At 37.7% G+C, this 21,445-nt stretch overlaps 1 protein-coding gene across 20 annotated transcripts in view; it reads left to right on the top strand.

Moving 5' to 3' along the window:
• NRXN3 (neurexin 3) overlaps positions 1-21,445 on the top strand; it is a gene marked incomplete at both ends in the record, with an annotated part of 1,628,308 nt that overhangs the window by 1,444,863 nt on the left and 162,000 nt on the right. For 8 of the 20 annotated variants that reach the window (XM_082647291.1, XM_082647290.1, XM_082647295.1 and 5 more), the window contains one exon: positions 19,394-19,483. The exons of the other annotated variants lie outside the window; for them this stretch is intronic. In XM_082647291.1, the coding sequence (XP_082503417.1) occupies positions 19,394-19,483 (90 nt within the window). The remainder of the gene's footprint in view (positions 1-19,393; positions 19,484-21,445) is intronic. 20 annotated transcript variants of the gene reach the window in all.

Below are 21,445 nucleotides of genomic sequence, written 5' to 3'. Positions count from 1 at the left end.
ATTTCTGATAGACACAGACACACATAGCACGTGAGCACATGGACACATGGCATGTGCTCCTGCGACATTAAGCTAACACATGACTCAAGGTTATTTATAAAATAATTAAATAGCACACAAAGGAGCTTGTCATAATGATGAAGCTGTCTATCAGATAATATGATAGCAATTATAGTAATTAAAGAGATTTATTTGTGAACAGGGCAGTCCTTTTGATCTAGAGGGCTGTTGAGCAAAAGAATAATTTTCCTGGAAAATTCTGTAGGACTTTATAAAATGCGCACCTTAGTTTTAAGTCCTGGTTTATGTTTTTCTCATCTTCAGTAGACTGTCTTTGGATTTAAAGAAACTGGATTTTTACTAATTAAAATGTGCACGATAATTGTTTATTTACCCCTAAGTTAAATATTATACGTATTATAGTCCAGGGACTCAATGAAATAAGTTATGAGAAATTTGAGGGTCACTTCTAGGCACTATTTAAGTAGGAATGTAACAAAAAAGATTTCTTAATTTCTATGAACAGTGAGTACATTTTTATTAAACCAAATCCATGGAATGATACTTTGAAGATTAGAATTACAGTATGGTCACAATGTTATGTGATTTTCAAATTTCATTTGAGATAGTGTGACATAAAAATACTAATAACATCTTACTCTTTGCAAGGCCTTTATAATAAGAATTCTTCTGAATTAAACCAGTCATCAAATATTGCATAATTTCAAAGCTGGGCTAAGTGAATTACAAGTTTTATTTGTCCTATTGTCACAGAGAAGCTCCAGTTTAAGTAGTAAATGAAATTATGGCCTGCAGAATTTGTTCTTAATTATGAAAATCTAGAATTATTATCCTAACCTAAAACACAATTACCCTATACTGTTTTCTCTCTGCCCCAGAGTTATGTGGGCAGCAAATGTCCTAACACACACCCAAGAGTATAGCTTTATTTATAGGAAAACTTCCCAATTTTCAGTCTCTTCAGTTTAAGCTTTGCACGAGTTTGCAGGGTCCCTATAGTTATTTAAAGCCTAAAAAAGAATGTTTAGCTTCTTCGAGGAAAATAGTACATAAATATCCAATAATAATAATATATATTCACATACAGTATGTCATTTATAATTCTATAAAGCACAGAGGGTAATGAAAGGCACTCTAAACTGTAAATCACTCAAATCGATTGTAATCATATTGCAGCTCATCTCAAAGAGATAAAGACCTTCCACTCCTCTGAAATCCCTGTCAATACCCCAGCAGGCTAAAGAAAGGGGAAAGGAGGGTCAGAGGAAGAAGGACAGATGAGTCAAGGTTAAAGAGGCACTTTTAATCTTCAGTTCATGAAGTTAATGTGGATTGAATTAGATTCCCAGTGATAGTTACAGTTTGCGCCATGAGGTGCATTTCTTTTCCACATGGTAGTTTTATAGCTTTACCGTAAGTCCCTGACATTGTGTTGGCCTGGTTGGAGGGATCTGACAAATGCCAGTGATGGATAAGCAGTGCTGCATAAGAACACTTGGGGACCAGGTACAGAATTAGAAAATGACAGTTTAAGTCAAAAGCTAAAGGTTATAGCAAAACAAATTAAGGAAGTAAGTGAATAATAGGCCAGAAAAAAATTTTATATTGCATTTTCAAATAGCAGAAACACTTCAAATGTCTTTTTATTAACTGATGTTGCCTTTTATATATAAAAAAAGGTGTTGCTAATCTCCTTCCTCATCAGTGGAGTGGGTTTGAGTGGAGTGGTCTCCTTATGCATTCATTCATTCACCATTCAACAAATATTTATTCAAAGTCTACTTTACATGTGAATCCAAGCTAGGTGATGGCCATACAGTGGGAAATAAAACAAAACCCCTGCCCTCAAGGATTTTATAGTCTAGTGGAAGAGGAATGCATGTACCCAAGCAAGATAATCTTAATACTGAATTTGATTGTGCAGTTATTCAGTCTCAAGCACTGAACTGGGTTCTTATATTAAATCTTCACAGTAGCCCTAAGAGGTAGAGACTATTTTTGTCACCATTTTACAGATAGGAATATGGAGGTTTATGACATTAACTCCCAGGGTCATAAACTAGTACTTAAAGACCTGCAACTCAAGTCTGTATCTCTTAGAAGCAAACTTAATGCTTCTATGCTCTATACTACATTGTACCTGCAGTTCCAAAGAGTGCAACAGGGTGCTATCAGGTGAGATCTGGGTTCAGTGGCACACGTAAGTGTCTGATGGAGCCTGAGGACCAGACAAGGGTGGGCATAGGATGGAATTTGGGCTGTAACCTTGGGCTCTCTAGGACAATGCTAACAAGTTCTGTTCCCCTACCTAGACATACACAAGCGTAAACTGTGACCTGACCTACATCTTTCACACTGAGGGAACTAATGGGCAGGCATCGTGCATAGATTGTTTCACTTAGTGTAATCTGTCCAATGATCGCAAGAGAGAAATATTAATCTCCCTCTTTTACAGAAGAATAAACCAAGGCTCAAGGAGTTTGAGCGTATTTGCTGCAGTCACGGGGCCAGAAAGTGTCAACACTGGGATTCTACACAGATTTGTTTGTTCCTACACTCCTCTCCCTTTCTGCTACCCTACTTTTCCATCTGTTTCCCAGGAGCGTTCCAGTGTGCACTGTATGTGGAGCTCGAATTCATTTGGTTGACAGATGTACATTCACATGCAAATCTACTGTTGTTTCTCACATCCCGGTGCATGCAGTACACTCTGTAATCACATTATTAAACATTTACTAGAAATGTGCTTCTGCCCGATGCACAATTGCCAGTCTCAATGTTTAATTAAACTCGATTTGTCTTCATTTTAATCACATCATAGAAATGTGGTTTTCTCAGAGTTCAATGGTGAAATCTTCATTCCAAATGCCTACCAGTGTTTCAGAGCTGTATATCCTGGATAAGGGAATGAGGAGAGAACAAAATATCCTTGCATAAAGGATTTTAAGGGAATAATATTAGTTAATAATAGATAATACTGACATAGTACTTATTCTGTGCCAGGTTCGTGGATTATCATATTGAATCCTTCTTACAGCGTCCTGGAAAGGGATTCTGTTATTATTCCCATTTTAGAGATGAGGAAACTGAGTCTCAGAGAGGTTAAGTAACATACTGTCCAGTATCATACAACTAGTAGGTGATAGGGCCAATTTGGATTTGAATATAGGCATGGAGACGCTGATACCTTTATTCAGAGAAACTTTTTCTGCAAAAGGCCAAATAATGAATATTATTGTCTTTGCAAGCCACAAGGTCTTTGTTGCGGCTATTTAACGCTGCTGTTACAGTGCAAAACCAACCATAGACAATTCATAAATGAATAGACATGGCTATGTTCTAATAAAACAATCTACAAAAACAAGTTGTGAAGAGCCAGATTTGCTACTCCTTTGTAGGTGGGGGCCCCCTGGTCTAGATTATGCATGTTTTGAAACTTATAGCTGTTTTTACTGACCGATAAGCTTTATTTTATGGGCTATGTCATCTCTGTTTGGAATAAAGGGAGAAAGATAATCTCTAAGTGGATGAGTTAAATCCCAAGAGACACAGAAAATAGTACTTCTATGTAGAGTAGCATAGACCCAATGGTGAGGTTAATTCAGGGTCAAGAAGTGGACGGATGCGTCACTGGGACAGGCCATTTACCTGTACTCAAACAAACAAAAACCCAACCATACATACACCCCTTTCCTAACTGAACCAAAGACATAGATTCAGTTTACCTTTATTTCTGTTATGCTGTGCATTGCTTAGAGCAAGATTTGAAAACAACCAACAGGAAGCATGATTATTTCTCTAGTTCTGTTACTTCTACTTAGTAACCGTAAGTTTTGGAGCTCTGAATACACTTTTCCCCCCTCTCTCCTGAGAGGAGTCGCATACTTTCCTTTTGAATTACATGTTTTTTGTTAGCCACTGGCTTAGCTGCCCTCGCCTATTCTTCATAGCCCTTCTGTATAAAGGTGCCAACTGACTTCTTAGCATTTATCTTTTCTTCTCCCTGCTCCCTGATATGTACATCTTCTAAGTTCCAGAGAACGTTCTCTTCATTTTCTTGGCATTGGCTGTCCCTAACCTGCTGATGAGAGCGTCCTGCTTGAAATTCTGCTCTGTTTCTGGCCATTGATCTCCTTTTATGAGAGTGGACTCTCCTTAGATGTGACTCAGTCCACTTCCTGCTGCTGAGTTTTAGGGACCTTAGATTCTGTTCTCCTGTTTATTAAAGGAACAAGAACCAGGTTGTACGTTTTTTGTATATACACACAATCATGACAAGTTTAAGATAAATTTCAAAACATCAGTCTAAGACAGACCAGATTTTATTTATGCAAAATAGAGTTTCCTTCACATTTTACTAACTTCAGTATTGATTGTAATGAAGTTATTAATAAAAAGTCAGAGTTCCCACCACCAGAAAAGAAAGCATATACCACCAGACTTGGCTCCTGATAGCTCAAGAGAGTGACCACGGTTTTGCTAATTACCCCCCTTTTTTAAAGTCAAAGTGGCTGTATAATACATGCTCAGTAAATGTTAAACTGCACAACTGTACTGAGATTATTGTTGATGACTTCTGATTTTATTGTCTGCATGTACATAATAACAATATACACAGATAAAGAGCATCCTTTACAAGCATTAAATATACATAAAAAGTCCATTTTAAAAGCAACAGAAAAATATCAAATGTTTTATTATGAATAACTTTTAAGATTTTACTGTAGAGTTTTTCTTTGTTGAAACAATTAAATCTAATTTTATTAAAATATCTTTACATTAGTCAGGTGATTCTCGGTAGGTCTCAAAGGGTAGATTTCCCAGTGTACTTAGACAAATTGATGAAAGGGAGGAAGGAGAACATTTAGGCATCTATGAAGTTAAAAATAAAGAGCTAAGTATAAATCTAAAATAAGTGTAAAGTAAGAGTAAATCTAAAGGCTTCTCAGACAGCCAGGGTGTAGAAATGCTTCATTTTGAAACCTATATAAAACTGTTTTGAGATGCTGACTGTTTCAAATAAAATAGGAATTTATATAAGTGAAGCACAAACTGAAATAGAACTGAAATGCTTTTAGACTTTCAAAATGAATACTTGGATATTTTTACTGAATTTTCTGTGTGGTAAGTGTGGGGCTGGGCCTCTGGGAGAGGTAAAAACGAAGGCAATACATGAAAAAGGGTATCTTGTTCTCAGGGAGCCATTGAGATCTCCTACAGGTGATAAACCAAGTGAAATCTAATAGTTTTGCTTCATTTTGTGACTTTCTTCCACTATGGCCTCAGAGAATTGTGAGCTCCAAGTAGGCTCATAAAGGGAATTTTGAAATACTCTTAATAGATCTGTTCTTGAAATAAGTCAACTGAACTGAGCGAGGTAGTGTGCCAACACAGTGACTCACAGCCCTGGCCAACCCTGATCCCAGACCTTTACGACAAGTCCCTAGTCTCATTGCCATTCTCAAGAGTTGTATGCAATTCATCTGCAACACGTGTTCCAAGGCCACCTTCCTGGTGGTCTGGTGGACATGTGATAGTAGTTATAGATGTCGCCCATAAACGCATAGGCCAAAACATTAATGAACTTTTCAGCCAGTAAGTCCAGCTCATTCTTTGGCTGCATGGTTATCTAGCTGCCTCATTCTGCCAAGCTACAGTTGCTTTAATTTTCTCTGGTCAGATAGAACAGTCAAGGTAAGTGGACTTTGTTCCTCTCTCCTCTGGCTTTGATTCCTTGATTTGTGCCACTACCCCAACTGTAGCTACTTAGAACCAGCAAAGTGTTGACTAGAGGACTGAACAGTGTGAGCAATAATTGTGTACCTTCAAACCTCACTGCCTTTTACACAGGTAGTTGTGGTCGAAATACCAATGACATAGCCAACCTCTAGGGACAGAAGCCACCCTAGTATCTACATTCCTTTGTTAATAGAAACCATTCAGATTCTTTTCTGAAAGTATCTAGTAAGCATCTATCTCTGTAAATCCCTGTGCTAGGAACTGAATAATAGGAATTGGACCATTATTCAATTAGAACTTTTTTAAGTCGATAGGATTAAGGAGAAAATCTCCATATATCTTTACTACTCACTGTGTCTAGGTTCTCCTTTCTGAGTCACACTCAAAGGTAAATCTTTGAAAGAAAAACAATAAATGAAGTAAATCTTTGGACAGCATCCTTGAGTTTTGGTTAGACGGAAAATTTCAGTCCCCATTCAGAAGTCTAGGCACTTGTGAGGATTCCAATATGATTTAAATAAACCACCATCCCTGAAAATCAGAAATGAAAATATAAACCCAAGAAAACTGCATGCTCTACTCTACCTGTCTCATCTCTTGTCCTAATAATAAAATACCTTGTACTCACCAATGTTCTCAGTGATTTTTGACAAGACAGCAGTGGTACATCAATAGGACTGGAGTAAGCAAATCGAGACACTCAAGGCTTCTTTTAATCTCTTGAATCATTACTGCAAAGATAAAAGTGGGTTTCTGAAAGAGTACATTTCAAAGGAACCTAGCAATTGGAATGGTGAAAATACTAGTTCATCTGGTCCATTTCCCTGGTTGGTTTAGAAATTTCTACACAATATGGACTACTCTAATTTGACTAGCATAATTTGAAATATCGCAGATGATAGAGTTTGCCTCTTCCATCAAGAGAATAGATCTGTCTGATATCTCCTCCTTGGCTTTTATAAAAAAAAATTGATCAATTCCATTATTATTAGAGATGACATTTGAAATTATTCTGAATCATTCTTTAAATCCTGGATATTTATTTCTTACAGATATCTAGGAGCTGTTGCTTGTTGAAAGGTGCAAGGTTTTATGGAGAACATGCAAAGACATTCTTTCCTTTGAGATATCTATAAAATCTCTCTTCTTATACAGGATACATATACACACACATCATTGGGTAATATAAAAAACGTTGCATTTGCCCAGCACAAATAAATACATTTAAATTTAAAATAGCCTACAGACCTTTAGACATATTCTTCAGGTAACCAGGATTTATTATCATGTATTTAATGTCATATTAAGTGACTGAAAGAAGGAAGTCATTAATATTTTATTTATATGCCTCACATTTGTAGGTTTTCAGAGATTATGAGAACTTTAGTAACCATCTAACCGTCAAAGCTAATAAGTTAATCATTTATTAGAGTCAGGATACCTGCCTCTGTTTGAGGCAGCAGTAGTCATCAATTTCACGAGTATTCTTGAGCACTTAAGATGTGTCAGTGTTTGGTGTCATTGTGTGTTAGGGAGGGGATTGTGTGTAGGATGGTGTAAAAGGATTGTTTAAACAAAAAAAACAAAACCTTGTTAAGGTGATTATAATTTCACACCAAAGGAAAAAAACCACGCCCGCAAGAACTGATGCAGTGTAGGATAGTGGAGACTAGGTGGCAGGTAAATATTTGAAATGTGTCCATAATTTTACATAATCATTGACCACTTTCTTAAAAGTGGGGGGAAAACAGCCCTAATTTTTTAAAAAAATGCTGTTCTGGCTATGACATTTATAATATGAACTAATATTTGAGTCATGACATAAACTGTGATATACTTCTAATTATTGGCAAATATGTGTTGCTTGAGTTGCCAGTCAAAGCACTTAGCAGTGTTAGTTGTCCTTTCTCTTTATTGAACCCCTTAGTCGCTAAATTTTGGTCATTTTTAATGCTTTTCTCTAGAGTCTAACTGCCATTGACATGCTAAAATAATACTATTCTGATACCAGCTGTTAAGGCCCAGGAAACTGACTTTTAAACTCATCCATGAATTTATAAAGGCTGCTTTTTGTAATCCATGAGCTTTAAAAAGGGGCTGAAGATGCAGTGCCTGATTTTAAAAGCCAAGGTTGCAAGGCAGGAATGCGTTTTGTCTCATTTGGGTCTTTAATTCAATGCTTTGCTTTGTTTTTATTTTGTATTGTAGGAAGTGTGAGGGGAAATATCCTTCTATTCTACCTAGGTAAAGCCATTCATAACCAGAGATTATTTGTACCCCACAAGAACATAAACGGTTTGGTTTGGTTGGGTTTAGAAGGCTGGGGTTAGTGAAGGCAGTGTTTGCTCCGAAAAAGAGAAGGCAATCCTGCAAGGTTTCCCATGAAACCATTTGAGGACTAAGAAATCCATTGGTGGGGGTGGGGTTAGTGTTCCAGGATATCTTACCAGTAAGTCCAACCTGCTTTTCTTACCAACTGTCTGTCCATCCATCGTTTAAATAGTGATGGCCCCGTATTACCTGTAGAGTCAACCTCTACTATTCTCCCTCCCTTTTCTTAGTCTAAGTCTAGAAATGGATGGAGATCAGAGAAGAATCAATCTTCTCTAGTTTTCCCATCCTGTTCCAACTCCCTCACCCTTGACCTTTCCTTCCCCTCTCATGGAAGCTGCATTATTGCATCCCTTCCCCTTGGACTTGATAATTCTCCCTTTAGAATATGGAAGAGGACTAAGGATAGATAACAGGGGCCTGTGTCTCCCTGTGTCCATTCCAAGATCCCTAAGGTTTTCCCTAAGCAAACTCCCTTGACTCCCCAGACAGCAGCTGAGTGCTTCCCCACTCCTCCTGATGGGCCTCGATGGAGACCCACATAGGGGAGGGTGCTTCGTTGACCCCTTCTCAGCTTCCCTGTCCTTACTGGATTTCCCGACTTCCTGGCTGTATCATTTAGTGTTTGCTGCATAACAAACCACCCCCAAACTTTATTTATTTATTGGCATATGTTTCTGTGGATCAGGTGGGTGTTTTTTCTGTTGCAGGCTGGCTTGGATGGAGCTAGATGATCTTGATGGCCTCACTCACACATCCGGGGGCTCAAGTGAGCTGACTGGGCTGGAAGGGTAGGCTTGGGTGGCTGGGGTTTCTCTTCTTGTGGTCTTTCATCTTCCAGGAGCCCAGACCAGCTTCCTTCATATGGCTGTTTCAGGCTTCATCAGCATAAGCGGGCAAGCACCAACATGCAAGGGCTGTTCAAACATCTGCTTCCATCACACTTACTAGTATGCCCTGTGCCGAACAAAGCAAGTCTCAGAGCCAATCAAGAATCAAGGGGTGGAAAAATAGATGTACATCTGATGGGAGGAGTGACAAAGTCCCACTGCAAAGGGGCATGGATATCGGAATGGGATTATAGCTATTTTGCAACTTAACACACTAGCAGAGAGCTTGGAAAAGGCTCTCATTATTACAATCTATTTTCCTCTTAAACTTTCTCCCTCTCAACCCTCCAGGCCTCAAACTGAGGTTGGAAACTGATGATTTTTAGTGAGGAATTGTCCTTTTTTTTTTCTTTCTTTCGGATATGACATTTTGGAATTAATCTTGGTTCTTCCTGCCATATCACATTATTTTCTTTTTTCTTTTCCCCCCTCATTACCTCTTATTATTCTGCCTTAAATTGAGTTAATGGTGTTTTAAAAAATTAAATGTCCATTTAAAATTTTTCTAATCCATCTTTTTTTTCTATTCCTCCTTGGATGCTTTCAGATACTTTATCTGCCTTTGTTTGGGGTATTTATGATATATTAGTGTTATCTATAAAATGTGTTTTATTTGTATAGGCTATGTTCTCCCTTTCATTTATTTTCTTTTCTGCTTTTTTTTTTTTTTAACAAAGTCAGTTATGTTATAAAAACAGCCCCCATGCTGATCTATACTTTTCTCTAGATATTTTCTCTGAGCTGAATACGTTGTTATTTATCATCATCCTTTGTTTGTGGCCAGATTTGAAGCCATGCTTCAGTTCTCACAAACAAATCAATTTGAATTAATTTGCCAAGCAGAGTTAACAAGCCGAGGCATTGCATGAATTTAAGATACAGTACAGCAACCGCATTCCCTGAGGTTATTCCTTCACTGGGAACATTTTGATTCTTGTACCACATTGTAGTCGCGTATACCTGACCTTTGAATGTTGCACTAAATGATGCATGGCTGCCAACTGGTTCATATTTTGAAAAGCCTTGGAAAGGCCACATAACCAAACAAATCAGGAGTATAGACAATTCTTTAATTAATACCTTTGTGGGGGAAGAGTGGTCTTCAAGACATACACTCTCTGATGCTTTTCCTATTCTAGAAATCCTGTGGCTAATGATGTTCTAAGTGAAAGTTTGAGAAACATATTTCTTAGATGATCTTTGAGGTCCCCTCGACCTTACAAGTGTAGATTCCTCTCAAAATATAAACTGTAAGGTCCAATGACCTCTACTCCTAGAAACTGCTTTATAATTATGAAACACAAAAAAAATTTGCGGGAATTCCCTGGTGGTCCAGTGGTAAAGAATCCTCCTTCCCATGCAAGGGATGCGGGTTCGATCCCTGGTCGTTGGGGAACTAAGATCCCACATGCCGAGGGGCAACTAAGCCCGTGCGCCATAACCACTGACCTTGCGCGCCTCAACGAGAGGTCCCGCCTGCCGCAAACTACAGAGCCCACGTGCCCTGGAGCCCACCTGCCACAACTAGAGAAGAGAAAATCCCCACGCCGCAACTAGAGAGAAGGCCGCGCACCGCAACGAAAGAACCCACATGCCTCAACGAAGATCCCACGTGCCGCAACTAAGACCCGACACAGCCGAAAACAAAAAAAAAATTTGCTTAAGAGGGACCTCAATGGTTATGTGGACTCTCCCTCCCCCTCAGCCCTCCACCTCCACAGATCCCCAACAAGTTCTCTAGCAAGAAGAATCTCCTTCAGACCGTAAAGGCTGGTGCAAACAAGTAGGAAAATGCAGTCCTCCTAAAAGGTGGGGAAATGGTAATAGAGTTCCTCGAAGGAGCTCAAATCTCTGGGTCTTAGATGAGTAGTGTTCCAGGATGCTGAAGAAATTTGGACTCTAAGCCCTTGTTCATGTTTACCCAGAAGTAATGATGGGAGTCAGAATAGAAAACTGGTTTGGGAAAAGTGTTCTAAATTTTACATTGTCCAAAACAATGTGTCTCAAAATTGGAACCAATATGTAAAAATTCTCATGTGTTTTATTGGACAGATAAGTTGGTATACATTTAACCATATTTAACAAAAAATATGGTGATGGCCTGGGCTCTTCAAAACAAGTCTTACCTAAATAGTCTCAATTCCCTTTGGAGAGCATTAGCAAATTGGCACATGAGGAATATGTTATAGATAGAGCGTATCTTCATTTCCTCGAAAGAGTATAATGTAAGGCAAGCTATGAGAGCCTCTTAAGGAGATCTGCCTCTGGTTGAACTGAAATGCTCAGATGAAGCTCTCTAGTTATTCTGTATCTATTGCTGTATAACAAATTACCCCAAAATTTAGTGGCTTCAAACAGCTAACATTTATTATCTCACAGTTTCTGCAGGTCAGGATTTAGTAACAACTTAGTCGAGTGGTTCTGTATCAAAGTGTCTGATGGATTAACATTACTCATCTATTGACTAGGGCTACAGTCATCTCAAGGCTTACCTAGGTCTGAAGGATCTGGTGGCCTCAGTTCCTTGACATGTGGGTGGCTTAAGTGTCCTTACGACACAACAGTAGCTTCCCCAGAGTGAGCCATCAGAGAGGGAGTGTGAGGAAGTCACAGTGCCTTTTCTGATCTAGTCTCTAAAATGAGTCGCACATTGTTAATTCCACCATATCCTATTCTTTAGAACTGAGTTACTAAATCCAGCCCAGTTGGAGAATCAAGTTCTACCTCTCGCAGAGGGGAGTTTTAAAGCATTTGTAAACGTTTTAAAGTCACCACATAATCCTCCTGTTCTGTAAAATTTTCAGAGTCTGGCATGAATGTACAAAAGATATGCTTATCACGCTTGCAAGATGGCACAAAACTAAGAAAGGTATCTCCTACAGGAAATAAAAGGCCTAGAGTTGAACATTTTCTTATCAGGTTGGAATGCTGTTATAAAACAAAAAAGAATAAATTTAATATAATTAAAGTCCTGCTTTGAAGCTCATAAAGTATACTGTGTGAAAGCAAGATGGCACAAACTTTTTGGGAAGCAATTTAATTGGAAACTGCCTTGGGCTTAAGTTGGAAATAAGCCTACTGTGTGACTGTGCTGTGTTGTGTTGTTTAGACAACTGTTGTAAACCAGCATATTCACCAGGTCAGGGGTGGGTGGTGCGTGGGAGAGTGATTGTTATTTTTAGATCCCTTGGGAATAATATATTCATTTGTAGGCAGGAGGTTCAAGGTTGGGCTAGAAGACCTATAATTTACAAACACCAGAGACCCCATATGATCTAAGCAGAAATAATACTGTAGCATAAGTTTATTATGGCATCAGCAATGTTGATATTGGTGTGACTTTCCTGTTCACAAGGATGAAAATGTTTCTATTTGTTGCTCATCGAAATTGTCCTTCCAGACCTCCTACCTGTCCTCAGAACTGGGTAGTGACACCACACATTAATGTTTGAATGATTGGAATTTTTCTTTTACCAAATATTCCAGTATTCTGGCATTAAAAACATTGAGTTTGATGTCCTCTACATGAGAGGAATGAAAGTGAATGGAAACTGGGGGCGAGTGGGAAGGAAGGCACCTAGAGAGAATTGAATCACCAACATTAAAGAGTAACAGAGAGATTGCACAGAGGGTGGATATGCAGGAAAGAATGGATCATGGGGAAGAATGAGCCCTAGCATGACACCGTGGCTTTTGCAAAAGTGGAAGAAATAAGTGATAAGAAGAAGGACAGCTAGGGGAATGATCTTGAAAGGATCATGTGTCAAAAGGTTGAAGACAGAACATTAAGGTTTTATGTTGAAAAGGAAATTTGAAAAGATTTGACACTAAAAGTTGTGTGGTGAAGTAAATCTTGTTAAGTTTGCCTTCTTTTTAGTTTAACCCTTCTGAATCAGGTACTGTTATAACAATAACAGCAATAGTAACAAATCATATATTGAGCACTTATTTTGTGCCACACACTATGCTAAGTACTTTACAGACACCTAGTTCTCAGTTAATTCTCACAACAGCCCTATGTTGCAGTTATTATTATAACTTTCATTTTATATATGAAGAAACTAAAGCTTAAAGATACACCAAGACATAGGTATACTTAATGTGTTTACCAGGAAGGAACTAGACAAAAGCCAGGTTGAAATTGACTAGCCTAGCTCCAGGGCATATTTTGGAATAATTATAGAAGGCAAAGAGTGACACCATTTGAGGAAGGAAAGCAAATTTTATAATCAGTTTTGTTTTGTTAATTTATAGCATGTCATTTTTGAAAGTGGATCTTAAAGAGTAAGTTCTAGACAGACCTATGATCATGAAGAAAGTTCCATTAGATTACTTGGAAATAGTTTCTTAAACTATGAAAGCAAATAAAGATATTTTGGTCACCTGGGCCTTGTTTTGTTCATCTTTCTGGGATTGAAAGTATCCTTCATGGATGAGGATAAATAAAAAGTCCAGGATCAATGAGCTTCAGGAAGAGAGTTGAGAATGGCTTCAAAATACAGGGAAAGGATAGAGATTGGTGATGTATGGTCCAATTATTGCATCAGGGTAAATTGTCTTTAATATAATAGCACTTCAACAGAAATGGCACTTTGATTTAGATTTGGGAGAAGTTCAGTGTTAACGTGTTTGCACACAAACTTGACAAAGCCAAGGAATAGGGACGTGATCACTTGGATAAGTGGACGTTGAGCTCCAGGGTTACATCTCCAGCACAGTCCCTACTCCCATCCCCTGAGAATGAAAATAAATCACATTTCCAGCCTCTTCCAACTCCCCATGAGCATTCTCGACTGGATTATTACATTTAATTTGTATAAAATCTTACAAGATAGTTATTATCATCTTCATGTATTTTTTGGAACAGATGAAGAAATAGACATCTAGATTAAGAAAAGTACGCAAGTTCACAGAACTGGTAAATGTCTGAGATAGGACTGCATCTATCCTATTGAGCCATCTTTGCTTAAATAGCTCAACTCCTATAGCCTAGAGATGGTGGATCAATACTATGACTTGAATATGGGAAGGAATTGATAATATGTCTGTCCACATATATTTTCCATTTCCAAACATACCCAGAAGACAGGAGGCAGTGAGCTTCATCAGCCCAGTCAGGGCATTCGTGGGTGACCCCCACTGCTTTCTAGGAGTAAACATCTCATCACTTTGGAAAGGTGGTTCTTGCTGGCTCCTCGAACCACTTAAGTGAGTCTGGAAAAGCTCCCTTATTTAATAATGCCCATGTGCTCTGAGTCTATTAATTTACTTCCCCCAGCTGATCAGTTTTCTACTCCAAGAGATTAATTTCCTTGCCTTGGCACACTAAAGGATCGAGACTCAGAACATACAAATAGTTCTTTTTTCTTTGGCCCCAAAGGTGTGTTGTGAGGATTAATGAGATGATGCTTATAATTGCATTTTGAGCTCCTTGGTCAAAAGGCACTTTATAAATACAAGATATTAACTCTTGTTGAGTTCCATCCATCACTTACAAGTGGATGAACATTCTAGATGCCCTTCGGGTAGCACAATACCCGCCCCCCCCCAATCTGACTCTGAGAGAATTTGTCTGGGTCAACACCAGGAACAAGACCAGTGCAGAGCTCAAAGAATTTCCCCCAGTTCCTGTCCTTAGTGCCTGATGTTTGCTTTGAAACTCACAAAGTGTTCTTTGGGGAGAGAGTCATTCTAAGAACCTCTGAAATGCTGTACTACTTGACTCTGCCCACATTGATTTTCTTTTGCCTCTGGCTCTAATACATAGTATTCATTCTCTGACTGTTCATTAGACCCACGGTCTCATTTTTTAATGTCAACAAAGCAATAAAGAAAGCTTTCCCTTCCTTTACTGCAGACTCAAAACAAAATGCGAAAATACCTCTGGCATTAATTTTGCACAGATGAATGTTGCTACGATATTCCTATTAGCATGTCCACATGGTTGACAACCTTTCAGATGGTATTAATGGTCTACCTGCAAGAAAGCATTTTCGGCCAGCCCAGTGCAACTTGCCAGAACCTTTAAGCCACTCTTCCTCAGCTTAGCAGCAGTATATCATCATTACCTGTAGCTGGACCAAGAAATCGCATTTGTCGATGTCTGAATTGCTCTTTTACTTTCAGTGGTTTTAGAAACCAACTTTGTTTTGGAAATGGGGTTAGCTGAGTATATTTTAGAAGATACAGAAATATAAAAAGCAACAACCAACTAGGGTCTGTTCATCTTTGGATGGTAACCTTTGTGGCACCAAATGTAATACGGTCACCTTTTGAATGGAGGCCTGGAAAAGTTCTGAGACCATGGAAGCACACCATGGAATTAACATTCTTTCTTCTGATTATTAAGAAAGAGTTGAATCATGTTAATAATAGTTTAAATAAATTGGATGTTTTTTCATATCCCAGGTTCTGTATATGCTCTACCTCTTAATATCCTATACCAAGTCCTGTGGTGAATTCGGAAGTGGGGAAACTGGGACTATGTGACTTGCACAAGGTCAAGTAGCTACTAAAGTTAAAACTCAAAGCCAGGTTTGTCTCCAAAGCCCATGGTCATAGCTCCTATGCTGTACTGATTATGGTTTTAAGAAAATTAGTATAACTTCTAATGAATAGGATCTATGTTTGAACCAACAGAGTGTAAAAGTTATTTTCTGTGCAATACAAGAGTTCTCTCTATCTTTAAGTTTTTCAACTGAAAGAATTTTTACTTCTTTGGGGTCATCAACAAGTTTCCAGATTACTTCTTTGGGACCTTAAAGAGGGACTAATGTATTGGGAAACTATTCAAGGGTCAACTTGCTTTCTTTGTCTTATCTTCTCTGTTCTCTTTTCCTTTTATCCTAAATGGATTAGCCCACATATAGTCAATGTGAGCTGTTTTTGCATAAAGGTTGCAGCTATGTGTATGAACCAGTTGGGCCTCAGTAATTTTACCTCAGAGCATTCTGCTCTTCACGATATTATAATTCAACAGTGCATATTGTATGTGTCTCCAGGAGCTGAAATATTTGATAACAGAACCAATAGTACAAAAGCAAATGACAATAGGAGGTCAATTGTATAAAAAATGGATGGAGAAACACACACACACACACACACACACACACACACACACACACACACACCCACCCCTCTAACCTTTTTCAGTATAATAGAATGAAATATGGCTAATACTTTTTTTTCTAAAATTTAGTTCCAAGTAGTTGAGTGTCACATCCACATAAGTAATTTAAGAACTGTCTATTTGAAGATGTCATTGTGCAATTTATAGATTTCTCAGCGTGGTTGAGAACTGCAATCATTACATTTTTGGCGTATAATTAGTAATATACATATGCCTTTTTTTAGTGACATTATGACATTACTATTCATAAGGCCATTCCTTCTTGAGGATAGCATCACTTTCTTTTGAAGAATTGATTTTAGTCTGTGTTTAAATGTTCATACTGGCTGCTATATGAAATGTACAACTAAATGTCATTAAGGATTTAATATGAATGTATATGGATTTGATGAGGTTTGCTAAGCTTTCAGAGTAGTCCCTGTGTTTGAATTCTGGTATGTAGAAGGTTGTTTGCTCTTCAGTCAGTATAGCAAATGGGGCTCGGGGCAAATGAACTCATTCTCATGCACATGTTTCTAAAACATTTCTCACTAATGTTTGAGATAAATTAAAATTAAAAACCAACAAGAACATGAAAAGAGACTAAGAACGATGTTAATGTGGCAATTTAAACCAATTTGGTTTTCCAAATGGCCTTCCATCTTTCACAACTTTTAACAGTATGCAAGATCGCTATCCCTAGTGCTAGATACTATCAGTCTGGCATGGAAAACTTAAAACTTTTTTCTAAATGTCTTTTAAGCTGAGATGGAGAAGAATGACTCTCTGTCTTTCACTTTCTGAAGGGTCTAAGGTTGAATCGTGGCTATGCTGTCCTCCCAACATATCACTTACTGATTCTCCTACATTGTTTCTTAGTTTTCTAGCCAGTCCCATGTCCTAATATGATTGTCTGTGGAGCTTTATGCTTGACAGAGAGTGGATGGGCGGGAGGGTGCTTAGGAGGACCAAGACTCATATGTTTGGGGAAGAAGTAAGTCAATGCAGCTTCTTAATGAAGTTGGTACACATAGAGCTGTCAGTTTGGAACGTTGGGTACTTATGATTTTGTCTTGCACGTTATGAAGAATAGTTAGCTTTATATTTGCTATTGACTTCACCAATCCATTCCACAGTGAGTGGAACAGAGGTCATTACTATACTTAATATTGTAGCCAATGACAGTTACAGAAAACCCAAAGTAATAGAACATATTCAAGGTGAACCTGGCTTTATCCATTTGCCATTTCTCAGTATGTTGTGACTAAAACTTGAGAGGTCAGAGCTTATGAAGATGGATGACATCCCTTGTGTATCTGTCTCCTGTAGGGTAGAATTAAGAGTTATAGAGATATAGATTCTTTTCAGAAAAGTGCATGTTCCTTTTCTATTAGGACATGTGAAAATTTACCCAACTTTATTTTGGATTAGTAGAATTCTGTGTACCCAGATCTACCAGGATGATCATTATAATGATCTCTACGTGGTATTTACGTTAACAGGTAAAATTAACTTTTTTCACCTTGGACTTATTGAAACACCAAGAAGTTAAGATACCTTTCTGGTTTTCCTCCTAGCTTACACCCTGTCTTTTTTTCTTCTGTGAGAAATAACATTTTGAGGAAAACTTTAAATTATATACTGCAATCCAAAACTGTTAATTGTTCTTTCCATTCATTGCACTTTATCCTTTGATATGTTAATATGTTAGGCTTTATGCCAGGCAGATAGGGTCCCATAATGTAGGCTGGGAACAGATCCATGGTCACCTCTTTCATGAGCTTTTTGTTTGTTTTTATTCCTGGATAGTAAGAATAATGAGTCAGCTCCTTAGAATAATTTGTTCAAAGGAGAAATGCATGGGGAATCTTTTAAATATCTCCCAATATTGCCACCCCTTCGCCATCCCATTCCTCACATGAGGCAGGTACTAGTTTAGCCACATGTGGAATCTTCTCTGCCAGTGAAAACTCCTCTGTGAAGATGACCCTGAGATGGAAATGCCAGGGCAAGCTTCTGTTCACCTGATGCTATATTCAATCCTAATAATCTTTCTAGCTTTTAGACTCTTTATAAATGGTTTCCAAGCCACCTGTCTTGAGAATTTGATTTCACCTTCAATGTTGGTGATTTGGATTGGGCTTCCTGAAGTTCCAATACTGTAAGGCTATGAGTCAAAAGTAATTTAGAATTCACCGGTTTCTGCTTGATCACTATGAGGTTGGTTGACAAGACAGAGCAGTTCCCAAAGCATGGCTTCATTATTTTGTGATTTGAAGCATATTCATTAGGGGTATATGTTCACAACACCACTCTCCATGTCTGTGCTAATTAGACAAACCATCCAGGGGTGGTAACAACATTTATGAAAGGAAGAAAGAGGCATACTAACAGTTAAAAGCATTATGTTTGATCCTTGAAACTGATTAGATATTTCATGCTTGGAAGAAGTATCCCTAACAGGCTTTATGAATGGATGTGTATTCAGGAAGGACCTCTCCTAGGAAGGAAAGAGAGAGAGACTAGGTAGACATATAAAACCTGTGTCTGTTAGTACTAATAAAATACAGGTACTCAGAAGTCTGAAAATGCTATATCACTATATGTATAGCTGCTTTTATTTACAGATATTTACTTTGGGGTTCCTTCGATTTTAAAATGTGGAACAGATATAGACAAAGAGATAGAGATTAAAAGAGTTACCTGTAATACTCTACCTATTTTACATAGGTGATGGGATGCCAGGCCCCCCTTTATGGAATAGGAAGTTTTCGTTGGCCATCAAGGCTTAAATTGTCTTCTTTGGCTTCCCTCTGCCAGGAAGTAGAGCAGTTGCACACACTTGAGAGGAAAATAAGGACGTGCATGGCCCCATGCTTCTGATCAGATACAGTAGAGTGAGTGTGGAACATGCATGACTAAGACACTGAGGATCGCCTACCACGTTATGAAGCTGATCTGATACAAGTCAAGGGGATCATTGTTCCTCCATTGACCCAATTAAGGTGTGGTTAGAGTGAGATGGAGAAGAGTGAAGGTAAACCCATTTCTGTAAATAGCCAAACCTCTTCCTGATGCCCATCCCAAGTCACGTTTCCAAAACATACGGAGTACCGCATAGCTAAGAATAACCTGACCTCACATCTGTCAACCAAGGGCAGAGTGACTTCGACTCCACCTCCACTAAAGATAAATGGATATCTATCTCTAAAAACTTCATAAAACGCACCAAAAACCTAGGATGTTTTTGAATGACTTATTGACTTTTCAGATTGTTCTTTAAGCTGTTTTTTAAACTTTAAAGGCAACACTGATAATGAACGCTTCCAAATGGTAAAACAGAAAATCCCCTTCAAATATAACCGGCCCGTAGAGGAGTGGCTGCAGGAAAAAGGTAACTGTCGTTAAAACTTTCATTTTAAAATCATTTGATTCTAAACCCTCATTTTTAAAGCCTGCAAATAAATGTTCCTTAAATGATAATCGCCTGCTGCATAAATGACTGTTTTAATTTTCATTATAATTTGTGTCAGCTTCCACCTGCCATATGTTGATAAATCATGCTATAATACATCGCCATTAAAATACAGTTAAAGGGACTAACATCTAGCTTTCTATCAGCATGACAACCACAAACAAGAAATTCCAGGCACCTCTAAAAAAGAAATGTATTATGGCAATTTAACCACTGCATGACATTATTTGTTAATTTGTTTTAAATTACCTCTTATACCAGAGCTTTCTAAAGAAATTTCAAAAGAACTTATTAAACTTACATCTTGAGGCTGTTTTGGCTTTACTATCTGTAGCACGGTTAATGACAACAAAAAAATCATAGATTGACTCTTGTAATTTAAACTGCTTAAATAACTGTTATAAGGGGAGCGACTTTTCTTTTTAACATTTGTTTTTAAACAAAGAAAAGAATGAGAAAGATGAATTTTGCCTTTAGAGTTAAACCTACAGAGGCAAATATGTTTCATAAGAAGTTAATGGTGTCCTAGTTGCTGACTGAAACTAAAAAAATAAACAAACTTATTCTACACTTTGGTTGTGTATTCGATATTTATGCAACAAAAGTGTACGTGGTTGAAAAAGGAAAGGTTAATGGAAGGCAAAACAGCAGTTTCTCATTTGCTGAAAAAAACAACCACTTTGTTAATAAAAGAGGGCAGCGGTTATACCCGATGTTAGAATTTTCTGTGTAGCTCCTATTTATTAGGAAGTGAATTATTGTCTTTCAATGACGAAAAATTTTTGTCTTTAAGAAGCTATTTACTCTGTTCTTTCCTGAGCCAGTATAAGCTACTCTTGTAGCTTAAGTGAGTTTTATTTTAAGTAGACATTAAGTGAGTTTTTAAAATATGTAGAGATTTGATTGAGTTATTTATAAATAGTAATGAGGTATATTAATATGCAACTTAAAAAATAAAGGACTACTACAGTTGTAAGTTGAGTGAAAACATTCAGACCTTTAAACACGGAAAATCCTCACTGAGTCTTAACTGTTTGCCCTGTTTTTAACGTACGTGGTCTAATTAAAAATAAATTAAGAATAACTCTAAAAAGCAAATAATTTTGTTTAGTAATCACCAGCTCATAAAGTCCCTTTAACATTAAAGATGATGACTGCCTCACTTCTTAAAAAGGAAAAGACAACTAGATGCATGTCTGAGTCTCATGTGCCTGAGAGAATTTTTTTGTTTCTTTCAATTTTATGTTAATAATATTTTATTTTACTCCATTGCCTTTTGAAGTCTAAGTTCAGTAGCATGCCAGGCATTTTCATTTGTATAAATCATTATAAAGTTACTAGTAGGCTTTTAGTTTTCCTTCCAATAGCATTGTTATCAGTTGGCTTTCATATAGAAGGATGCTTCCAAACACACAACAAAAGTTGAGTTGGTGGGACAGGGATAGGGGTGGTTTGGGCGGAAGGGAGGGAGGAATTCCAGTTTCTTAACTGAATATGTATATGTTTATATATGCTAATAATATTGAAAAGAATTATTTGCAAACTGGGAAGTTCTCTCTTCTATGTTATTTTAACCAAAATTACTTTTTTGTTTGATTTTGGTAAGTAACATTTATTCGTTCTGTTGCTTTACCTCTTCCTCTGTCTAGGTAACTTTCCCTTCAAAAGAAATAGAAAATGTATACCAAAAGACCTTGTAACGACAATAAGTAAAACAGGGTAAATTCAGAAAGATGATTAGGCAGAGGTATTAGGAAGTAGCTGGAATCCTCTTTGGAGTTATTTCTGTCATTGGGGAAGAGATCTGGGTCACAGCATTCCCAAGTCTGTTTTCTGGCTCTGTCTGCTATTGACTGACTTTCTGACCTTAGACAATCCACT

The sequence above is a fragment of the Grampus griseus genome (genome assembly GCF_964374135.1).
Source record: "Grampus griseus genome assembly, chromosome: 2".
Classification (NCBI taxonomy): Eukaryota; Metazoa; Chordata; class Mammalia; order Artiodactyla; family Delphinidae; genus Grampus; species Grampus griseus.
This window is presented reverse-complemented; position numbering and strand designations above follow the sequence as displayed.